This window comes from Engystomops pustulosus, chromosome 4 (genome assembly GCF_040894005.1).
Source record: "Engystomops pustulosus chromosome 4, aEngPut4.maternal, whole genome shotgun sequence".
NCBI classification, from domain to species: domain Eukaryota; kingdom Metazoa; phylum Chordata; class Amphibia; order Anura; family Leptodactylidae; genus Engystomops; species Engystomops pustulosus.
Window position 1 is genome coordinate 163,000,117 of NC_092414.1, and position 20,851 is coordinate 163,020,967.

The 20,851-nt window shown below is 39.8% G+C and overlaps 1 protein-coding gene across 1 annotated transcript in view; it reads left to right on the forward strand.

The window, feature by feature from the left end:
- The first annotated feature begins 259 nt into the window (after positions 1–259).
- Positions 260–20,851, forward strand: part of MAP1A (microtubule associated protein 1A) — a 125,828-nt gene continuing 105,236 nt past the window's right edge. Inside the window, exon 1 of the mRNA XM_072148370.1 lies at positions 260–494. Coding sequence (XP_072004471.1) covers positions 278–494 — 217 coding nt within the window. The 5' untranslated portion in view covers positions 260–277. The remainder of the gene's footprint in view (positions 495–20,851) is intronic.

Sequence of the window (20,851 nt, forward strand, 5' to 3'; positions counted from 1 at the left end):
TGAAGCCTTTCTGACAGCGCTGTCCATGACGTTCCCTACTGCGATAGTTTTTATTCTGGTTATATCATCGGAGTTCTACTCTGGAATCTAAGAAGTTAAGGGATTCTCCACCTATTACTTAGAGTCTATCACATGTCCTGCATCCAGTTATCGTCTCCCCACCCGGGAGCTTGTGACATAGCACTGATGTTCTTCATTCGTCCAATCAGGAACTTCCAGGCCGTCTTTTAAGAACAGGAGCTCACTCCCCTCGGCTTTCATTCTCCTGAACGTTTCCATGGCGACCAAGGCGGGCTCTGCGGAGGCCCTTGCCGTTGTCATGGAGACCGGCGCAGGGTCGGCGCTGGAGCTTCAGCACCCCGGCCAGCGGCGCTTGACTAATCCTGCTGCTGCCGCTGCAAGGTGGGATCCACGCAAACATTACCTGCTTATTGTTATCGGTGACATAGCCACTGAGAGCCAGCTGCAGGCTGTGAGGGACCACCTGGAGCACGGTGAGTGACTGCGAGGGTCCCTGCTAGTGTCCCGGATGAGCAATGGGGTGGAAGTATAGATTGGACTTGATGGACTTGTGTCTTTTTCCAACCTTATCTACTGTGATATATCTGTGAGGGTGGACAAGTAACCCTGCACCGGATGTGCCACAACTGCAGCAGGGTTATGCTCTGCACTTTGTAACTGCAGAAACTAGAAAGAATGCTGCAAACGTGTGCAGGAGTTACTCCGGGGATAGGAGGTTGTGCATGTTACGACTGCTTTATAAAATATGTATTTACAGACATAGCAGGCTTGAGATTGTCAGATGTAGCGGAGCTGAACTAGTTTGGTGCAAGTTCTTATGTGTCATCATTGATTTCACAAATGACTGCAGTCACAATATGCAAAGAGTTAATTGTAAGTTTTGCCACATCCCTTAGCAGGGCATAAGTCTGTGCCGGAAAGAGAAGACAGTACGTAATCCACTGCAGATACTGTTAATCATTATGCCTGTAAAGTTAGCCTCCCCTATGTATGCGGGCACTTTGCAGCAGTACAGAGCATGGGCACCACTGGCAGCATCTTACACGTTATATAGTTACTGGACTGCAGGGGTTTCTTCAGCTCCTCTAATTATATAGCCGAGTAGAATAAATTATATGTACAATGTATCATTATTATTACTGGCATATGTAGATGTGAGAAAAGTGAATTTCCATGCTACCCACAGAAATGCCACCTGCTCTAACCCCATATAACTGCATTGCAGATCACATTATTACACTTACATATATATTTATATAATCAATGAATACTTCTTTTAACTATTTGTAGTATGTAGGATATTACAGGTCGGTATAAGGGGGATGCATAAGACTGCTCAGCAGTTTTTGCCCCACCCATGAGCATAATCATGCAAGCATTGGCGCGTGCCGTAGAAGAGATGATCAGATTCACAAGGAGATGGTGACGCATTGCTGCTGTGCTACTCAAATCACTGAGTCACAGGCCTACACCGACCCATACATTATTATGGTAGAGCTTTCCCTTATACTCAATGCACTGACAACAAGATGAGAACATAAGGTCCTGCAAAGTCATCTATCTCAATAACCTCTAGGTGACAGTCCACATGGGATCTGCAGCATATAAGAACTTTTTATTACAAGTCGACACTTATTACACATTTACGTTTTAATGTCTTTTATTATTGTTATATATATATATTTAAAAAAACAAATCAAAATAATATGAAAAATAATTATGTGACTGCAATGTTTGTTTTGTAGTTTGCTAACTTTAATTCTTGAAGGATGATGGAATGGCCATATAAGTATATATATAAATATATATGTTCATATCTATTTCAACAATAAAAATATAAAAAGCCCAATGATTAAAAGTCTTTTCTCATAGCAGTTTGCTTTATTTTGTTTTACATGGAATACATTTACTTCTTCTATTTTTCACTTATAAGATAAGGTTAGTCTGATGCTGCAAGTGATTCTATTAGAATGAAAATTAACATAAGGTATTTATTTCACATTTACCTCTTTCCCAAAGAAGAAATAAAATTATTTGGCGAACATAATATTTGGGCATCAATTTATGAAATTTGGATTGTGCCATATCCTGTAATCCTACTTTGTGCTCTTGGGGATTTTGTGATCATGCTCCCACGAAAACAAGTTTCTTAACCCTTTAACGCTGAAGCCACTTTTCACCTTCCTGACATGGGCAATTTTTTCTAATCTGCCCTGTGTCTCTATAAGTGGTTATAACTTTGGAACGCTTTAACATATCCAAGTGATTTTGAAATTGTTTTCTTGTGACACTTTGTACTTCATGTTAGTTGAAAAATGTTGGTGGTATGTTTTGCATTTATTTATGAGAAAATCAGATATTTGGTGAAAATTTGGAAAAATTCTCGATTTTTGAAACTTCAAAATGTTCTACTTTTTCCACACATGAGTCATAACCGCAAAAAAACTTAATAACTAACATTCACCGAATGTCTACTTTATACCTCCGTGGTTTTTTATGCATACTCTTATTTTTGTAGGATGTTATGGGCCTTTGAACGTTAGGTGCGATTTTTCACATTTTCGTAAAACACGCAAAATCCTGCTGTTGAAGGACCTGCTCAGATTTCAAGTGACTTTGAGAGGCCTAAATAAAAGTAAAACCCCATAAATTACCCCATTATAGAAACTACACCCCTCAATGTACGTAAAACAACTTTTATGAAATTTGTTAACCCTTTAATTGTTTTACAGGGGTTAAAACAAAACCTGATGCAATTTTGAAAGTAAAATTTTTCTGGCTAAATGAATGTGTTTTTCAAAAAATGTACAAATTCTTAGTGGATAAAATACCAAAAAAATTTGATATCCAATCCCTCCCGCGTATAACAATACCCCGTATGTTGTGTTAACCTGCTGTATGGGCACACGCCAGAGCATTGAAGGGAAGCTTGAGAGCAGATTATGCAGATTATGCAGATTATGCATTGTCACTTTTTATTGGCTATACAATCTGTATTTTTTTTGGCAATTTGGACATATCTTATTGATGAGATTTTATTAACTCTTGAATGTATGGGTGAAAAGAAAATTGTCAATTTTGGTTTCCTTTGTTTCTGTATTTTTGGGGGTCGTACACTGTACGCTAAAAATACTATATTATCTTTATTCTATAGATCACTAAGATTACGGTGATACCACATTAATACAGTTTTTCATATATTTTTACAATTTTACTGGAAAAAAACTAATATAGAGGAAATCTCATTTGTTTTTGCATTGCCATATTTTCGGAGACATAACTTTAATATTTTTTGGTTGACAGAGCTAGTTTAGGGCTTTAGGGCTTTAAGTTGTCCTTTTCAGTGGTACAATTTTGGCACACAACTTTTTTTGATCACTTTTTGGAACACTTTTGTGAAGGGATTTTATGGAAAATGTACATTTTTTGCGAGATTTTCGGGTTTTGTTTTTACGGCGTTCACCGTATGGGTCCAATAATGTTTTTGAGTTATTGTACGGATTGTTACGGACACGGCGATACCAAATATGTGGAGGTTTTTGGTGATTTTGTGTTTTTTTTTAATTTGTTAGATGTGTATAGGGAATGTTTGTGTTTAGGGGACTTTAACTTTATTTAATTAATTCTTTTAATTAAAATGTTTATTTAGTGTTTTTAACTTTTTTTATTTACTTTTACAGGTTAGCTTGAACAAGTGATCCTCTGATCGCTTGTTCAAGCTCTTCTTCATCTAACAGAGGGTAATATAGATGTATTACACTTTGTAATACATGTTGCGTTTGCTCAGTGTGTTACAGTGTGCTCCCAGAAGAAGCCCCGGGGCACTGCGATCGGAGCAGTGGAAGCCCCTGGTAAACTTCGTGCGCTTTGGGGGGTGGGCGGAGTACTGGGTGTTAGTCCGATTCATGTTAAATGCCTTTTACACAACGTGGTCTCGCAGTGTGTTAGGATATAACACCCGAAATAGGAGAAATCTCCGATCTCTGGTGCGCTGGTGTTAGAGACAGGCGTCGGCTATAATATACAGCCAACACCCGCAGCTTCTGGCGCTGGCTCCGTGTAGGAGCTGGCTCCAGAAGCTTAACGTAATGGTACTGCAAAATGCGGGAACGCATCTCCTGCCATGCAGTACTATTTTGTCAAATGTCGGTAAGGGGTTAAATGTACACACATTCTCTAATTCACTGTTATTACTAAAAATACAGCATTTCACAGATATAAGTCCAATCTGTGTCAATCAGTTCTGGTCTATACAATTTCAGTTGCCCCTAGACACAACCCTGTAACTTCTGACTTGGGGTCAGGCCGCCATCTTGGATTTCTGTGTGAGTTTATCTCTTTCTGCTCCCTGCACTCTAGCCCTGCCTCCAGCACTCTTGCCCCAACCCCCACAGTCCAGGACGGAGGTCAAAGACACTCGTTCACTTCCTGCCAGCAAACAACACACCAGGAGGAGAGAGAAGCTGCAAGTTACAGGCAGATAAGTTATCCCGGGGTAGGGGGATGCAGGCACATATCTGTGTAAACAGATATCTGTGAATAATATCTAATAGGCATCTCATCATCTCTGATCTGTCTTATCTCTCTTTCTATGTGTCAGATACTAGTACAATGTTCAGAATGTAAATGAAAGTGTATATAAACCTTGTACCCTGATAATCTAACCACATTGTCAGCTCAAAGAACTAGATGGATAATGAAGTGTCTTCTTAGAGAGTCCCACCCACACCCTGGAATTTTACACTGACCATCACTGCCTGATAGGAGCTAAAACATCAATAAAACTGAGTAACATTGTAAAGTAAGGGGTTAAAATGATTTTTCTTGAAAAAACCCCTTTAAATTACTGGTGGACATGTCATGTTCTCTGTGTAAACTCAGCTATTCATGTGCATTTTCTAGGGCAATAAAACCCCATAGGGTTCTCCATGAAGTTCAATTTTAAAATGAACATTACTTTGTTTTCCCTTCTAAAAGAGGGAAATAGTTTTTGCATGTTATTCTAGAAGATACAGTATAAAAAACAGAGGTTGATATATCAGTGTCTGTATAAATCACTCGGTTAGTTTATGACTTTGTTTACAGCGCTAGAGGCTATATGCAGTAATATTTCTATGACACAATGTTACGAGTTGTTATATATTCTTATCCTCATTTACCTTCCATCACTGATAGTGTCCTGCGCTATTTTGCACAGGTGTATTAATGATCTAACACCTTCTATCCACTGTCACTGACCCAGTGGGGGGATTTACTGGTGCATGCACGGCTGTCGGCATCGGAGATCAGTCTCCAGAAAGCAAAGCCCGATATTTTAAAGTGGCGCACGGCTGTAAGTAAATTATGGGTAGACAGTAATAATCAGTTGTGCGCCATGAAAATGCTGATATCAATGAGCTGTGCGCCAAATTCTTACATGGACTGTGCCTTAGTTTTGCTCTCTGACCATTTTTTTCTTGGTCTATTGTGCGCCAAAAATTGCGCCTAAAAATGCCTACAAAATACACATAAATGTGACGGATAATGTGAAAAAGTTAGGCCCCGCCCACCTGCGCCAAAAAAAGATGGAGTCGGGATAGTCGGAAACATCTGTTCTTTCTGGCGCAAACTCATTATAAATGATCTGCAACAATTCTGCACCCCAAAAAAATGAAAGATCCTGGGCTTTTTTAGGCGCAGATACGATAATACATGTCCCCTAGTGTCTGTCTGGTTACTCACTCATCGCGTGCGCCACATTTATGGTTACCATATACGATCATCCGAAGTGTCGCATACATTCTTTTATTGTGCACATGTGGCACATTTTTTCCGATTCATTCATGTTCTAATGCTGGATCTCGCGCAACTTCATTTTTTGGGGCGAATGTGCCAGAGGTTTTTTTCTTGCCTTACTGATATGACATCTGACATAGGCAGATTTATTCATGTAATGATTGGCTGGTGTTTAAATAGGAGGAGAATATTAGGGACCAGATACTGCCCCCTGAGGAAGCGCTATTGCAAAACATGTGTCGGGGCTGGCTGGTGTGGTTTAACCCATGTATTCTTATATATGCATTTTTGTAATTAATATCTGATAGTTAAACTTATAGTGATTAGGTCTGTCCTGTCAGAATACCTTTGTGCCATATTTAAACTTTGGGTTAACTGATGATACGGATTGTAACACACACCATTTTAATTTGTTTGGCTTTTCTTTGCTGATGGCTACATTTTAATCATGTTTTGTGAATGAAATAAAGATTTGTAGTTAAACTATATTCTTTGGTGCAATTCTTTCTGACTTACAAACTTTTGGTTATTGACAATTATTTTGCTGGGGGTAAATTTGTTTATTTCTTACCCTTACCACCCTTCTATACAGTTTTGAATGGTTAAAAAAGTAGAATAAAACAAGCATTTTCTTGTAAATAATGATATTTATCACTCAGCTCTCATTATATAAGAGGAAGAGTGTGAATACGCATGTGTATTCTCACACCATTTAACTGCATGAGGGATATACAGTAAACACAGCTAATTGCTTATTATATTGAGGTCCCACCACTCGTCTTTTGTGGGATGTCTCCTTGCTGTGCCATTAAAATATGTGAAAACCCAAGATTTACTACATGATTCAAAACTATCCAGGGGCCCAGATTTAGGCACTCGTTATTAGTGTCCACTTTGGCACATACACCGGTGGAGATGAATCAATGTGGGGCACATCAGTCCGGTGCAGAGTAGGACTAGAGCAGTCTTCTGCAGCGTTATTTTTATAATAATAATAATAATCTTTATTTATATATTGCAATCATATTCAGTAGTGCTTCACAAATCATGGGTGACATACAAATATAATACTAAATAACAGAGTACAAATAGTCATATGGAACAATAGGAGTGAGGGCCCTGCTCCCTCCTTACAGTCTATGAGGATGAGGGGGTGACACAAGAGCTTACAGTCTATGAGGATGAGGGGTGACACAAGAGCTTACAGTCTATGAGGATGAGGGGGGGACACAAGAGCTTACAGTCTATGAGGATGAGGGGGGGATACAAGAGCTTACAGTATATGAGGATGAGGGGGGCACAAGAGCTTACAGTCTATGAGGATGAGGGGATGACACAAGAGCTTACATTCTATGAGGATGAGGGGGGGACACAAGAGCTTACAGACTATGAGGATGAGGGGTGACACAAGAGCATACAGTCTATGAGGATGAGGGGGGGACACAAGAGCTTACAGTATATGAGGATGAGGGGGGCACAAGAGCTTACAGTATATGAGGATGAGGGGGGCACAAGAGCTTACAGTCTATGAGGATGAGGGGGTGACACAAGAGCTTACAGTCTATGAGGATGAGGGGGTGACACAAGAGCTTACAGTCTATGAGGATGATGGGGTGACACAAGACCTTACAGTCTATGAGGATGAGGGGGTGACACAAGAGCTTACAGTCTATGAGGATGAGGGGGAGACACAAGATCTTACAGTCTATGAGGATGAGGGGGGAGCACAAGAGCTTACAGTATATGAGGATGAGGGGGTGAAGAGCTTACAGTCTATGAGGATGAGGGGGTGACACAAGAGCTTACAGTCTATGAGGATGAGGGGGGGACACAAGAGCTTACAGCCTATGAGGATGAGGGAGTGAAGAGCTTACAGTCTATGAGGATGAGGGGGTGAAAGCTTACAGTCTATGAGGATGAGGGGTTGACAAAAGAGCTTACAGTCTATGAGGATGAGGGGTTGACACAAGAGCTTACAGTCTATGAGCATGAGGGGTTGACACAAGAGCTTACAGTCTATGAGGATGAGGGGCGACACAAGAGCTTACAGTCTATGAGGATGAGGGGGTGACACAAGAGCTTACATTCTATGAGGATGAGGAGGTGACACAAGAGCTTACAGTCTATGAGGATGAGGGGTTGACACAAGAGCTTACAGTCTATGAGGGTGAAGGGGTGACACAAGAGCTTACAGTCTATGAGGTGAAGGGGTGACACAAGACCTTACAGTCTATGAGGATGAGGGGGGTGACACAAGAGCTTACAGTCTATGAGGGGGTTACACAAGTGCTTACAGTCTATGAGGATGAGGGGGTGACACAAGAGCTTACAGTCTATGAGGATGAGGGGTGACACAAGAGCTTACAGTCTATGAGGATGAGGGGGTGACACTAGAGCTTACAATCTATGAGAATGAGGGGATGACACAAGAGCTTACAGTCTATGAGGATGAGGGGGTGACACAAGAGCTTACACTCTATGAGGATGAGGGGGTGACACAAGAGCTTACAGTCTATGAGGATGAGGGGGTGACACAAGAGCTTACAATCTATGAGGATGAGGGGGTGACACAAGAGCTTACAGTCTATGAAGATGAAGAGGGTCACAAAAGAGCTTACAGTCTATGAGAATGAGGGGATGACACAAAAGCTTACAGTCTATGACGGTGAAGGGGTGACACAAGAGCTTACAGTCTATGAGGATGAGGGGGTGACACAAGAGCTTACAGTCTATGAGGATGAGGGGGTGACACAAGAGCTTACAATCTATGATGGTGAAGGGGTGACACAAGAGCTTACAGTCTATGAGGATGAGGGGGTGACACAAGAGCTTACATTCTATGAGGATGAGGAGGTGACACAAGAGCTTACAGTCTATGAGGGTGAAGGGGTGACACAAGACCTTACAGTCTATGAGGATGAGGGGGTGACACAAGAGCTTACAGTCTATGAGGATGAGGGGGTTACACAAGAGCTTACAGTCTATGAGGATAAGGGGGTGACACAAGAGCTTACAGTCTATGAGGATGAAGAGGGTCACAAAAGAGCTTACAGTCTATGAGAATGAGGGGATGACACAAGAGCTTACAGTCTATGACAGTGAAGGGGTGACACAAAAGCTTAAAGTCTATGAGGATGAGGGGGTGACACAAGAGCTTACAGTCTATGAGGATGAGGGGGTGACACAAGAGCTTACAGTCTATGAGGATGAGGGGGTGACACAAGAGCTTACAGTCTATGAGGATGATGGGGTGACACAAGAGTTACAGTCTATCACTGGGGCACATTTGCTAAGTTGCATGTGCCAGTTTTCTGTAGCACTTTGCACATTCTTTCTAGTGAAAACTGCTTGAACATGTATTTAAGAAGTGTCCGTGCCACATTTGTGTCGCACATGACCCTTTTGTGGTGCAGCTGCACTATTCTTCATGCTACACAAATTTATGTACTGAAGGGGGTGCTCAGTCGGATTGTGCGCCACATTTAACATGCAAAGTATGACAGAAATGTGTTGCACCCCCCATGTTAAAGGTGCACCAAAAAAAAAGTGCTGCACTCTGTCAGAGCAGTGCAGGGAGCGCCAAATTCATGAAGAACATGCACAAGAAATCCTGAATCTGGCGTATCCTGCACTATACACAGGCAAATTGCACATAGTACAGACTGCACGGTTGTTAGTAAATGTGCCCCACTGTGTCTGATGCTTAATGATAAATCTGGAGTGCTGTGTGTAGGATTTCACATATCTAGTATGTAGCAGCTGCTGCTGGTCCCAGTATATACAACACAAACATGTATTAGTCTAAGTATCTAAAATGTACTTATCTCAACTGGATTCTGGATTCATCATTGGAAACACGCCCACATGATTTAGGCTCCAGAAATTAAATAGAGATAGGTACCATGTGATTTCTCGAACCACGAGTTTGAGTTCTGTATAATGGGGCCTGCAGCAGCTGCCATTAACCTGATGTGTAAAATCCTATTGACAGGTTATCTTTAATCTACACTATAAAAAAATGTGAAAATTACAACCAAATGTAGTACCTTCTCAAGCTTGAGAATGATCCTTTACTGTACATGGACTGAAATGCTTTGCATGAAAAAGGAACCTCAGCTTTTTCACAAAATTCTGTCCATTTTCAGCTTTTTTTTTTAATTAAAGTGAGACTTTCAGCCGGGTCTTTTTGTCTTTTTAATTTCTTCTATCCCAAATATTCCAAGAATTGCACCAGAATAGCACAATCTGCTGTTTTATTAAACATACATGCTCAGTCTTATCCCTCTATCTTATTCCATGTACAGAGGGATGAGGTTAGCAGGCTTCTTCTAATGCAGGGCCTCCACTTGTCCGGAGATATTGAGCAAATACTGTAGTATTGTCTCACTTTCTTGTCTCTTGCTCAGCATCTCCTCGGATAAGAAGAAGAAAACACTGGAGATGTGAAAGTCATCTGGCTCACTACATCCGGATTTCCTCTGTATACCCTCCTGGGTAGGGAAAGAGAGGCAAGGATCCACATACACGTCAGGGAAAATGTAACGGTTGGTTCCTCAGTTAAGCAATGTAATAAAGTACCTGCACATCTAATGGTAACCTCTTCTCACATTGTTTGGCATTTGGATGAAATGACTGGACCACTCAAATACCTCCTGTATTGTGTGCTACATCCTTGCTCACTTCTAGACATTGTCACACAATTTTCCAGACAGACCTCTTTGACTCTTTATTTATATGCATTTTCCATTGTTAATTGTACATAATATTTTATGCCTAGATATTGCATATTATCCATACTTTTTACTGTAATTCCAATTTGTGATATAAAGGACAATATGCAGATGCAAGTTTCATAGTCATTGTTAAAGGGGCAAATTAATGTTATTGTTTTTATAATGCAAATTTACAATAAACTTTGTCAATACTTCATCGATTTGTAGAACTCTACTTGTTGTCATACAATTGAAAGTTTAATCGTTTACTTCCAGTGGTCATGTGACGTGCACGGCTCTGATTACTCTTTGTGATATAATGAGCTTTGCATCTCTGTGACATCACATGACCAAGGACTGATTTAATATTTATCTAGCAATAGTTTTTCTTTTATAGAAGGAAAATACAAAACAGGGTGCAGATGACAAAATAGCCATTGTAGTGTAAAACAAAAGCACATAATGAGCAAGGTTCAATAAAGTAACAATATACACAATGGGAAGAGGGAACCTCCTTACCATGTACAGCTTTTAACCCCTTATCTTTGCATCGATTTCCACGTTGATGCCAACCTCTTACTTTTTAAGCTGTATGCAGTCTCTTACTTTATAGCTGTATGCAGCCTTTTTTTTTCTTTTTCTAAAAGAAATTTTTCTTAAAAAAAAATGTTTTCATTTTTTGTGCAACCTAAATAACATAAAAAGAATTTCTCTGGGTCAATATGCACAAAGCGATACCAAATTTATAGTTTTTATTTTATCAAATGACCTTCATTTTTATAATGAAATCCTTTAGGGGGAAAACTTTTCCTATCATTGCTTTCAAGAGCCATAACTTTTGAATTTTTTGTCATTGTGGCTGTATGGGGGCTTATTTCTTCTGTAAAGACTGTTAATTTTTAATTGCATTTTAATTGCATTTAAAATAATTGCATTTTAATTGCATTTAAAATAATTATTTGTGTATTGGCTAATGAAAAAAAGTGCATTTTGTAATTTTTTTTCCTTTATTTTTATTTAAGTTTTTTTGTGTACAGGATAAATTCAGGATGATTTTACATTTTTATTTTTAGAGGAGTGGGCAATTTTTGGGTGTGGTGTTTTTGCTATCTTTTTTTTAACTTTTTAATGACTTTTTAATACTGACAGGAGATCACTTAATCTTTCATAACTTACTGTACAACTTATGGGTGTTAGTTGGGTTTTTAAGATGTTAATCGAAGAAAGAAAACAATAAACAAAAGAATGAGTCCACAGAGAACTATAAAACTGACAGAAAGTAAATTTGAAAATTGTATAACATTTCATTCTACAAACAAAAAGATTTTTTTTGTGAAAGTGTACAAGTCTGGATACGATATCTGGATAGCAAGTGCATAGAAAGGCACTTCTATTATTTCACAGGAAGGTACACGTACCATAGAAAGTCACTTATATAATTTTCATGGTTACATCCTAGTCGACCCAATACTTTTATCTTCATTATGCACAAAGCCTAACCTTCTCAGTATTTTTTTTGCGTCTATCTTTTGCAAAGTATTGAAGTCGGGAAGTAAGAGTTCTCCTTACAGTGACTGCCAATTAAGGCCGCCGTGTAGGCGTGTAGTGAAGTCTTATAGTCATGGATGCTCCACTTGGGGGATTATGGGAAATATGCAAAGTTTTCCAGGATGGAGTAAGGAAAACCATGCCTCTTTTAGCTACCTTGTAAGGCAGCTCCCTAGACATAAAGCTTGACCTTCAGGAAGCCTTTTGACGTGATGCAGGATTGAAACCAAACCAGTATATCTATTCTAGAAGGAACATGCTGTAGACATGCTGTAGACAGCACTGTTTTGACCTGTTTAGACAGACCTGGTTGGGTTTCTTCAGTACAGTGTAGGGAACTGGTTTGGAGTGAGAGGCTTGTGACTAGGGTCAGGAAGTGAGAGTTCTCCTTACCGGGACTGGCAATTAAGGTTGCTGTGTAGGCGTGTGGAGTCGTATAGCCATTGATGCTTCACTAGGGGGATTCTTGGAAAACAAGTAAATCCTTCATTGGCATTCTCGGTAAGAATAACTCTTACTTCTCAACCCTAGTTGCAAGCCTCTCACTCAGCTAAACCAGTTCCCTACGCTGTACTAAGGAGACCCAATCAGGTCGAAATAGCGCTGTCTACAGTTGGGAATCTGTTGCTTCTGGAATAAATATACTGGTTTGGTTTTAATCCCGCATCATGTCATAAGATTTCCTAAAGGTCATGCTTGATGTCAAGGGAGTTGTCTTACAAGGTAGCTAAAAGAGGTTCCATCCTGGAAAACTTTGTATATTTTTGCAAGGTATTGAAATCAGTTCCAAACACACAAAAGTGGAGGTACCCAGTGGAAGCAATAAGGGATATGTCGGTGCCGCGTGGATCCAAGACACTACACAGTTGTAGTGGAATTCAAAGCTGATTCTTTATTGCAGTTTAAAAAAACAAATGGCATACTACGCGTTTCGGCCCTGGACATGGGCCTTCGTCAGGCAAACACACAAAAGTGAGTGCATTGGGACCCTTTTGTGTGCACTCCGCTACAAGATGTGGGGCTTGTTGCCATTGGCATACAATACATGTATAATCTGTAGAAACTACACTGACTACGTAGTTTGATCTACAATAAATATTTTATGGGCTTGTGAGTGCTGATCACTACTTTCTTTTTATTGTTCACTTACATTTGAGTTTACAGTTTTCTTGTTCAATTTTATGAATCTTTTCTAAAAATACCCTGACTATTGTGGATCTCTAGGGAGCAGAGAGCATCTCTTCTTACCCATCTTTATAAATGAATTAGTTTCATCAAGATAAATATCACTTACAGATGCAGAAGTATTCTTGCCTTCTCATTAGAAATGAAATACTGCTTCCTTTTAAACACAACTGCATAATATACTACATTATTTAAAGGTACTTTAATATTCACAATTACTATTTTGTCTTTGGGAATATTCATTCTTTAACCCCTTAGCAACATGGCCCTTCATTGTATTTGTGTTTCCATTTTTCTCACATCCTTAAAGCCAAACTTTGTAAGCGCCAGAGAGAAGACGGAGGGAGTAGGGGGTGGGCAAAGAATCACCACTCAAAGAAGCCACCTTGGTGCATGGTGTCACCATTGTCACCATTTAGATAATTTTATTGCTTTGATTGTTTGTGGTTTGCTTTGGGAGGCTCCACCCTTTTAGCTAAACCCCATCCCAAGTACAAAGGAGTGTTCAAAAGAATATTAGAAATCACATGCCTCACTCAGACCCTACCCCATGGGTTAAAGGGTTAAAAACAGGTGAGGGGTTCCATTTAAGGTTGGTCATTAACGGACCTGCTCATTCTCACCTGCTTAGATTGATAAATTCTGCCCATTATCCTTCCATTTATCAACTATATTTTAAAAAGTAATCCAATAATTTGAGACATTTCCCAACAATGTTGATATATGATTGATGATGATCCCATTACTATAGGATCCTACAACGGAAAGAAGATGGGGTCATGCATGTGGATTGTCATTGCCTTCATCTCTGCAGGATTGCCCAGATGGGAATGGATGGCTCTGTATGTAGGAGGTGTCTGTAGGAAAATGCATAAGGGACAATTATAGGAAGTTTCAAAAATGAAGTTATAGTACAGTTAAATAATATTAAATAAGGTTTAAAATGTCCTATTTTTGCAAAAAGCAGGAAAGAAGAGAGGGGGAGTAGGGGGTGGAACCACCACTTGTGGAAGCTACCTTGGGGAAGGCACTTAACAATAGTGTATTGCATGTACTGTCTCTAAGGGCTTATTTAAACAAACCTAATGCGGACTGAAATCTGGCTGCAAATGGTGCGATCCAATGGTCCACATTGGCGCCTTCGGCCCCCAGTCACGATGCGATGAGCACACATTGTCTCACTGCACCATGACCATGCATGGAGAAATATAGGACATGCCTTATATTTTGCCGTGTTGCGGCGCCGGTAGCTCCTCCTCTCCCCTGCATGCGGATGTATGCTGTGAATGTACCCTTAGTGTGCATATATGGTGCATTGTCACCTTTTAGATATTTTTATTGCTTTGTTTGTGATTTATGTTACAAATGAATGAATAAATCTGTAAGTAACAAGTCTTGTGCCTTGTTCTTTTGTATTTACTATTCCAAATGATGTCTTTATTCCTTTGGTTAGAACTTTCACGTAGATTCCATCTTTATATAGTTTTGCTATGTTTTAATACCTTTAAAATAATTTAAATCTTGAGAGAATTTTTTTGCAATATTCCATAATCCATAATCACTTTTTCACTCTTTGGTGTACTGTGCTGTGTAAGGATTATTCGTGTTACAAGCTTAAATGTTCTTGCTATCATTTTGGGAACAGTAGGACCTTTAGATCACATTTAATTTAAATGTTTATTTGTAGTGAAATGGCTAGAATGGTGATTTGGACATTTTTTGCACTTGTAGATTACTTAAACTCTATGTGGTCTGATTGATGATACAATGTACTGTAAAACTGCTATACTGCAGTAAATTGTCAATTTATTGGATCTGTATTAGACCCTGCCTCCATCTAGTCAGCTTCTGCAATGCCCATATAAATGACTGATCACAAGTGCTCTCCGCCATTTGCTTGCTGAATATATGTAGGGATTACCTGGCTCCCTGCCAGTATTATGTGGTGAGTCCCTATGGAGGGCCGTTAAAACAAGAATTGCATGCACTGGGGCCTTGACCTACAGGGGGCTAAGACTGAGTGGGGGGGGGGCAAGGAGTGTGGAGGAGGGGAGGAGTGAAAAGACAACCACAGTCAGGTAATGTTAAAGAAATTATTAAAAAGCAGTGGAATTATTAAGGTGCACAACAAAGGCATTTTTAGTTAGAATGACCTCCTGATGACATGTTCCCTTTTAGAATTGTGTTGAGAGATGTCTCATTGCACAATACAAAAGTGTTCAAATAATGAGATGTGAACAGACCCTGAGTTTTATATGTTTTATTGTTCATTTAAAAGCTTTTTAAGGCTTAAGAAATGTGCTGTGCTAACTGCTGTAGTAGTTCAAGATCACTGGTCTACAAAGACAGAAATCTATTCATCAATATTGATTGCTGTTCGATGTAACATATAAATAGAACATCATGTATTCAATGGGATGACTGGAGGAAGTGCATACATATGCTTATCTGCAGTATAAATCTCAGGAGGTGGCTGCAACATTGCTTCATGTAAAAGAGAAAAGGTTTATTTGTTTTTTCAACATCAGTGATTGTAAAACTTTGGGGGATATTTATTACTAAATAATAAATAATAATTCTTTATTTATACAGTGCACACAAATTACCAAATCAGTCCCTGTCCCCAATGGGGCTCATAATCTAATCAACCTTTATGTATGTTTTGGAGTGTAAGAGGAAACCGGCGGACCCGGAGGAAACCCACGCAAACACGGAGAGAACATGCAAACTCTTTGCAGATGTTCACCCTGGGACTTGTACCCAGGTCCCCAGCGCTGCAAGGCTGTAATGCTAACCACTAAATGCGCTAGGTATTTTTTGGCACCTGATTTTAGCAGTGCTTTGCACTGTGATGATATATTGTGGTGCACGGCCTTTATGTATTTGGTGCACTGTAAGAAGAACAAATAAATACCAACCCACATTCAAGAAGGGGTTTAGAAGTTGGTGGACTTGCTTTTTGTTGGACTTATTTGTCACCAAAAAAGTGGTGGGAAACTAGAATTGCAGCAGAAGTGTCGGAATTCAAAAGCTGCATCCAAATTGAGAAAACAAAAATAAAATGAGAAAAATTTGTTTTTTTCTGGTGCACACATAATAAATCTGATGCACGTGATGCAGAAAAAACAAGAAAAGAGTACGGCTCCAGAAAAGACTTGTAAAACACATAGTAAATACCCCCCTGTGTGTTTTTCATCCTAGACCACTCTATCCCATTTACTCAGCTAGTTACTAATTTAATAGAGCATTCTCTGTTAGGAGTGTTAAATCCATTAAGGGAAATAAATGATCAAAGACAGTTTTAAGATAGCTTTGATGCAAATGTGAATGTTTGATTTTCAATTATACATCAAATGCCCAGATTTACAGAAGAAGCTCAATCCACAGAATCCTTGGAGAATATTAAGGAACTTTAAGCAAAGAAAAATAGTCCACAATTAAATTATTTATTCAGAATAGACGAATTACCATTTTTACCTTATTACTTGGACGTGAGCAGAGGAGAAGCAATTATAACAGGCCTAGTGAGTACCAGGGATCATACAAGTGATCCGATTTAGTAGAATCAAAATTATATTAAACAAAGTTGAGATGACATATGAAGAAGTAATACTGTAATTCTGTACTGCATAATAGATTGTTGGCTATCAAAACGCCCAGAGTGAGAATTGAATACTCATGCTGCTGCATCGAAAAGGAAAACGTCTTAATAAACAGTTCCTTCTTAATGAAGCTTCTCTTTCACCCCGCATATATGGTTGCAAAGGAACTGATATTGATGGCATAATATGAATAACAGAGGGGGCTTTCATTAATGGATTTATGGCATGTTTTTGTTAGACATGTGTTTTATTTTGTGGTTTGTGAGATATGCACCATGTTTGTGATGTTTGGGCGCCACAATTTATCTTCTTATCCGACACTCAACCTTTTTGCTTTGTCTCTCAATTGGGGCGCAGTCCTTCATTTTCAACACTTTTCCTGCACTTCTAGTTTCCCAATTCTTTTTTGGCATAATTGAGGGGCATTCATTATTGCCTTTGTGAATCCGACACTTTTCTGATGCTTCCATTTTCCCGACTGGTTGTGTGGGGCACTTTTTGGTACAAAAAAAAGAGCAGCTAAAAGCTGGTCTAAGGAGTTCAATTTCACCTTCATGAATGTGAAGACAGTTCTAATCCTTTTTGTTTGTACACCAAATCATTAATCCCTTGAGCCACATACTTAAATCACACTGAAAATTACAGCACATTTCCAGCGCCACCCTGTGCCCTAATTTAGAAAAAAAGGGCCCCCAAAAGGACACCAACTAAAAGCAGGTCTACCAACCACACTATAACATCACAGTGCAAAATATTGCTAAAATCGGCGCCAAAAAAAGAACAAATGGTTTCAAAAAGAAATAATGTCCTCCAAAGTACTTAGTGCAGACATGACACTGAGTTATACATATTACACCTTACTAGTCATATTAAGACCTTACGTTGTAATTTGGCTTAAATTGCTCTCAGTACAGAATAAGCCTATTACTTTTTAGGCTACATACTGAGAGGAGGAAGAAACTGACACAAGGAGAGAGAGAAGGAAGAGATGTGCAGCATCGTAGTGAGTATTCGACCACACAGCAATACTAAAACTATACTGCTTTAATGTCTAAAGGGATCATTATGGCTCAGTGTCATTTCATCATCAAAAAAATCAACGTTGTAGTCATATGCAAATTTGTTCTGAAAAGTTACAGACCCACATTTATTAAAGAACGTGATTGCACATGTATTTATTGCGCCAGTTTTGTGTCGCGGCTGCACTGTTTCCGACAAGACAGAAAATGTTTACCTAAAGGGACGTGGTAGTGCTTAGTTGGGCCGTGCGCCACAATTTTGTCTGCGTCACAATTCTGCAGCATGAACAAAGGGCACCCAAAAAAATGATGCATTCTGATGGAGCAGTTGAAGAGGCATCAGATTCATGAAGAATGTGCACCACAATTCATGAATCTGAGGTATCCTGCACACTTTACTGGTTAACTGAACTGTTTTTGACTGAATGCACCATTTTTTATTCATTCTGCAGTTCATGCTGCAGAATTGTGGCGCATGGTTCAACTAAGCAGTAACAGCCTCTTTTAGTGCATATTTTTTCTGGCTTGTCGAACACAGTGCAGCAGTGACACAAAACTGGCGCTGACACTTTATAAATACATGTACAAGCAGCATGCACGTTCTTTTGGTGCAAAATAACATGCAATGTTGTACAAGATTGTAAAACATGGTATGTATAAATGTCTGATATTTTGACTTGCAATAAAAAAGTAAAAAAAGTTTTACCAACTTACTTTACAATTTTACTCTGTTTAAAAATTCCAGAATGTGGATGGAGAGTCTCTAAGCAGACACATCATGATTCCTCTAGTGCTGTGAGATGCTGTGTGCTAACAATGTGGCTAGATTATCAGGATACAGGTTTATCTATACTTTGGTTTAGCTTTTGAGCATTCTACAAGTATCTGACACATAAAAAGAGAGTTGAGAGATGATGAGATGGATATAAAACACAATGACACACTCCAGTTCTGTTACATCTGAGCTATAAAACACATAGTCAGCTCTATTAGATCTGAGCTATAAAACACACAGTCAGCTCTGCTTAAACTCCTTTCCATGCTATAAAGATCTCATCTTGCCTGTAGCTTGTAAATTTAGTCAAACAAAAAGGAGAAGATTTTCATGAGAAGAATCTGCCATGCCCGACCCTAAGCCAGAAAAGTTACAGTCGAATTCCTGGGCAACCAAAATTGCATACACCAGGACTGATAGAGACATATTGGAATTATATCTGTGAAATGCTGTATTTTTGTTGATAACAGTTGTCAGGATCAGTGGTAGTGGATCCTCTATGCCATCGTGGACGATGGCGTAAGCCGACACCTGGAACTGGAGTCTAAGTGGTACCCGGTTTTCACCAGAGCCTGCTGCAAAGCAGGTTGGACTTGTTGTGGCGTGGTACCACCAGGTCATTCCACAGGTACAACTATGTCTGCGTTGGCGGCCAAGATGAAGTTCAGAAGGTTGTGGTCGGAGACAGACAGGAGGTGGAAACAGCCAGCATAGGATCAGAGTCAGGGATGTAGCGGAAGCTCAGGACAGGCAGCACAGGAGCGAGGTCAGGAATGGAATCGAGGTCACAACGGGAAATCAGGATAATCGCACAGGGCATCAGGAACAAGCTTTTTTTAAGGCTATAAGGCACAAAGATCTGGCAAGGGACACAGAAGGGGCTGTAATTTATCAGGGATGACGGCTTGCCAAGCCAATTATGGGTGCGCTGGCCCTAGGAGATGGGGACGCGCGCATCGGAGCGTGGGCATCGAAGAGTCCGCCACTGGAGCCAGGAAAGATAAATTTCTGGGCAGGCTTTCCAGGGCACATGGAGGTACGTGGGTGCGCCTGCGACCCAGGATATGGGTCATAGGGGCACCCGTGACAACAGTGAATTAGAGAATGTGTTATTTTGTTATTTTAAGTATTTTTAAGAATCTTGTCTTTGTGGGCATACTCCTTTAATAAATGAGGATCAATCTTTTTCCATTCCCTAAGCCACTGTGATTGACATTTCGACGAGACGTCTATTTTTTTAGGAGACGTTAGTGTTGTTCACAGATGTAGGGATTTTATTTGCAGCGAAGGTGTTGTTAGGTAAAGAGAGCTTGACTTTAGCACTGAATTTATTCACATTTTGTATGAATTAGTTACTCACTGGTGATTCTATTTCCATTAGTCCACCATGACAGCCCATCTGGAGAATGCTCCTTGACCTCTGCAGGGATAGGAAGAAGAGAGGTTAAAAGTCCCCTCCCCGCATCCTCCCGCCAGTGATTACAAAATAACCACACTGAGGAAGATGCACAAGGATTTATTTAATATGTTCCAGTCACATACAAATTTTAACCCTGTGAATACAATCAACGTCAAGAAAGGTTCTTTAGGGTGGGTATATATAGGCCGTCATGGTGGACTAATGGAATTAGAATTACTGGTGAGTAACTAATTCATTCTTTCCACTTTGTCCCCCATGATGGCCCACCTGGAGACTTACAATATGAGTAGTCCCATAATGTTTAGGGAGGGATTACAGAATGTAGAACTTTTCTTCCAAAGGATAAATCCTTTGAAGGAGGTAAGTCCAGATGATAATGTTTTGAAAATGTGGAAGAAGCGGCCCAAGTCGCAGCCTTGCAGATTTGTTTCAATGAGGCTCCTCTTTTCTCCGACCAGGACGTAGATACAGCTCTAGTTGAGTGTGCTCTTATTCCTGAAGGTACTGGAGTCTTCTGGTTGTCATAACATGAAGAAATTGCCATAGACGCCTTACACCCCTTGTTTTTCCCCTGAAATTGGATAAAGAGATTAGAATCAATATGCCAGGATTCGGTTGTTTTTAAGTACATTATAACAAAGCATCTTACATCCAATAAATGCCATTCTTGTTCCTTTTCAGAGGATGGATTCTCACAGAAAGAAGGTAGTATGATTTCCTGATTCCTGTGGAAGTCTGAGACCACCATTGGAACAAAATTTGGATCTAACATAAGAACAATTATGTCATCAAGA